At 28.1% G+C, this 4,202-nt stretch overlaps 1 protein-coding gene across 1 annotated transcript; it reads left to right on the plus strand.

Moving 5' to 3' along the window:
- The first annotated feature begins 347 nt into the window (after nucleotides 1–347).
- LOC116418026 lies at nucleotides 348–1,992 on the plus strand. Its single transcript, XM_031933205.2, has 2 exons — nucleotides 348–828; nucleotides 1,008–1,992. The coding sequence occupies exons 1-2, from the start codon at nucleotides 473–475 to the stop codon at nucleotides 1,378–1,380; spliced, it is 729 nt and encodes a 242-aa protein (XP_031789065.1). The 5' UTR covers nucleotides 348–472; the 3' UTR covers nucleotides 1,381–1,992.
- Nucleotides 1,993–4,202: the final 2,210 nt, after the last annotated feature.

Below are 4,202 nucleotides of genomic sequence, written 5' to 3' on the forward strand. Positions count from 1 at the left end.
GCGCGCGTCTCGATAGCTTAAGACCTTACTTTGTAAATCACATTTGTATCGAGTTGTTATTCAAAGTTCAATATATATATACATATACTCCACTTAGGAGCTTCACTTAAATTGACTAAGTTTTTGCTTTACCTTCCTTTCGCGCCTTGAAATTGAATACGTGTATTACACGTATATTACGTGTGGACCGACGCAACGCAAATTGAACGCGGAACGCGGTACTTCAGCGCTGCCGATGGTACCGCCACACATATACCTCTGGCCCACAGAATAGAATAGAATAGGTCTGAACTTAGCTCTTGGGTGAATTTTCTGCACACTTGATGGTTGCTAACATAATAAAAAGCGCGTTATTCAAATATTATAAATTTAATTATGTAGCATCAAAATAGTTTTTACACTGATCTTTAAATCGTTTTAGAAAAGTAAAATTTTTGTCACCTAAATTTTCAAGTTTATTAAAAAATTTATCATGTCTCCTAGAAAAGTTTTTTTGCCAAAAAAAATATTAAAATCAGATTATCTGTATACAAAATTGTTATCTAAATTAAAAAAATTTAAGATAGAACTTTTAAATGACGGAGAAATATCAATAAATTCACTTAAAGATGTTATATTTTCACTATATAACAATGTAGATGACAAAATTCTAGAAGGCTTTTACAGCTGGATTAAAAATAATGTACGAAGATTGGTTGTAGACCTAGAGGAATATCATATAACCAAACCAGCTCTAGTGGAAGCTCCAATAAATAAAATTAATAAATACAGATTTAATAAATTTGCAGATGCAATAAGCCAATTATGTTCAACACCAGATGATTTTACGTAAGCATTTTGTTTGTCTACTGATATGTATTGTCCATTTCATCAATTCTTGGTCTTACTTAACTTAAACTACAAGTTAAAATACTAAACTATATTTGTAAATTAGGCAGGAATTATGAATTCCAGCTTTAATTACAATTATCAAGTTAAAACTTTTCATACATTTTTTGTTATTCTAGGTCTGTGATTAAACACAATATTAGTGAAGTTTGTGCTATCCTCTATGGACCATATTATGATAAACGGTATGAGAAGTTTGTAAAAAGATATTCGTACTTTCATAGAAAAGACTTGATAGAAAGAATTAATTTATTACTTGATAAGGAAGAACTATATACTACAGCATGTGACTTTACACCAATTGCTAATAGAAGTTCTGATCCAAAAAAAATTCAACCACAACAATTAAATATTTATAATACACCCAGTCGTGTCCTAATTTCTGTCAAAAAATTTGATTTATCAGCTCCTGAATCTCCAGAAAAAGAAGGATTTGACATTTCTAATGAAGATTTGGAATATCGTTCATTAAAAAGGAGAAAGTTGAATTAGCTGAAAAATTTGTAATAATATCTTTTAATAAAAAATATCAGAAATTCTGTTTTATATTCAAAGAAGGAAAAACCATACTTTTAGTGAACACCTAAAATAACCTTTAATGCAAAAAAATATGTATTTTGACAGAATTTATTTTAATTAATCTCTTTAATAATATCACTTCCAACATCTGAGTACATCTGTAAAGAATTGTCCAGCTAACTATATTATAATTCTATTTTTTGCACACAACAAATCTTTTCTTTGAAATTCTATCCAAACTAATTTATCTTCATCTACTGTATGCATAAATATATACGTAAATCTGCTACACAAGATTTTCCTTTGCTATTCTGTATACTATTAGGTGAGAATTTTTATATATTTGAAAAAGTAATGTCATGAGAACAAAATTTAACAATAAATCAAAGATTTACTTAATTAGGTTATAAACAAAACAGTTGATTGTATCTTTTATTAAGTTGATGCAAGTATTAAAAAGTATTATAAAAATAATGTTTTATCATAATACCAAGCTTCTTAATCAGCTTTTATTTACTAAAGTGTGATTTTACAATTAATGATGTCTGTATTACTATTGAGTAAAACAAAAACAAAATTACGAAAGACAAGTTTTGCGATTATAGAATTTATTTAAAAAATGAAACTTCAGGTTATTTATATCAACAGTTATGTTGATATAAATAAACTGTCATATAAAATGTCATCTAAGGAGTTTTTACCAGTTGAAGAGGTAATTATTATTATTTAATAACAATTTTTTTATTATTATTTTTTATTTTAAATTAATTATTTTTAATAATAATTATTTTGTTTTAATTTCACTTTCTGTAGAACAAGATTCATTTTTAACAATAACCATAATTTTTTATAATTTGATCATGAAATTATATGAAATTATCGGTGATTTTTATAAATAAAATAAAAAAAAACAAAAAAAAATCAACGCGACTAAAGTACATTGTATTATGATTAATATAATGTGCTGACAGTACCCCTTGGGTGGTGTGGAAAACTGTCTCTTGTTGGATATCTAGTATACTTCTTTGTATGTATCATGCTCTTCCTAACAGGGTGGAAAACTTATTGTTTCTAATAATTTATTAAGTTCTTTGAACTCACTTTTATTTATTGAAACCATATACATAAGCCTTTTTAAGGCTTCCTATAGAGGCAAACAAGTTGCCTGTACATAGGTATGGTACAGTAATTAACTAAAATAATACCAAAAACTTAAAAACTAATATTTACATACTATTTCTTTTTGTTCTATTAGCATAGGTTAAACCCGTATGTCTAATTTATCTCATACTAATAGGTTTCTTATGAAATCCTTTAATTTATTTTTAAGTGTAACTTTTCTAACTGTTAACTCTTTGAGATCATTAGATAATAAGTTGTATATTTTCACAGCCATGTAATAGCTGCTTTTCTTACTTATGGTTTTATTAATTTTTGGCAATGATATGCTCTTATTCCTAGTAGTCTTCATATTATTACTATACATATCTCTTAGTTTATTATAGTGATATGTTATTGCTTCAATTTGGAACAATTGCCTAACTGTTAGTGGGTGATTTTGCATTTCAAAATGATTTCTGTTGATGATTTTTAGTAGTTTCTTTGGTACTCCTTGTATCGAGTACATACAATTGTTATACGCCCCACCCCAGGCAATTATTCCATAATTGACTATCATCATCAAAGTTTTCTTATCCATTACATTTCTAATTTTTGCAAACACAAAAATTAAATATCTTGTTCTTTTTACAATTGAATCAATGTGAATGTTCCATTTCATGTTGTAGTCAAAATGTAACCCTAAATATTTGTGGTTTTCAACCCTATTTATTCTATTGGCATCAATATTAATATTTATTTCCTCGGGAACACTATCACAGTAGTTTCCGTAGGTTATATATACCGTTTTATTTACATTTAGCAATAGCTTATTTAACATCAGCTATTTAGCGACTTTGCTAAGATAAACATTCATCTTGTCCTTGCTGTCGACCACAAGTTATCACTCGAGATGATGACTGTGTCATCAGCATAAGACATTATAGAATCTTTCTGCATATCTATCAGTAGGTCATTTACATATAAAATAAAAAATAAAGGACCTAAAATGGTTCCTTGCGGAACACCTATCAAAATATCATTGTACTCACTTTTATAGTTATTAATCTTAACGCATTGTTTCCTACCTGATAGATAGCTAGTTAAAAGTTTTAAGGCACATCCTCTTTTTCCGTATCTTTCTAGTTTATCTAATAATATTCTGTGATCAACAGTGTCAAAAGCTTTCGCTAGGTCCAGAAATGTCGTTATTATTGGCTTACTTTTGTCTAAGCTCCTGTATATAATATCCGCAAGACAATCAAGTGCATCAGTTGCCCCTCGTCCTCTGACAAAACCAAATTGTTTCTCTGATATTATGTTATGTTTCATTATAAAATTGAAAAGTCTGTTATATATAATTTTCTCAAAGATTTTAGCTATATTTGAAATTAGTGATATTGGTCTATAATTTGCAATACATGTGCTATCACCAGACTTGTGTATTGGTACTATATCAGCACGCTTTAACGCATTCGGCCAAATCGATTGCTGAATACTTAAATTAAAAATATGTTCCAATGGTTTTGCCAGGAACATAGCAATGCACTTGATTGTACTTGCATTGATGTTATCAACACCACCAGCTTTTTTCTTCATTTCATTTATTATTCTAAGAATCTCACTAATATTGGTAGGTTGTATTGGTAGGTTATTACTTAAATATATACCAATTTGACTGAAATAGTCATTCATTT

This window comes from Nasonia vitripennis, assembly GCF_009193385.2.
Source record: "Nasonia vitripennis strain AsymCx chromosome PSR unlocalized genomic scaffold, Nvit_psr_1.1 chrPSR_random0038, whole genome shotgun sequence".
NCBI lineage: Eukaryota > Metazoa > Arthropoda > Insecta > Hymenoptera > Pteromalidae > Nasonia > Nasonia vitripennis.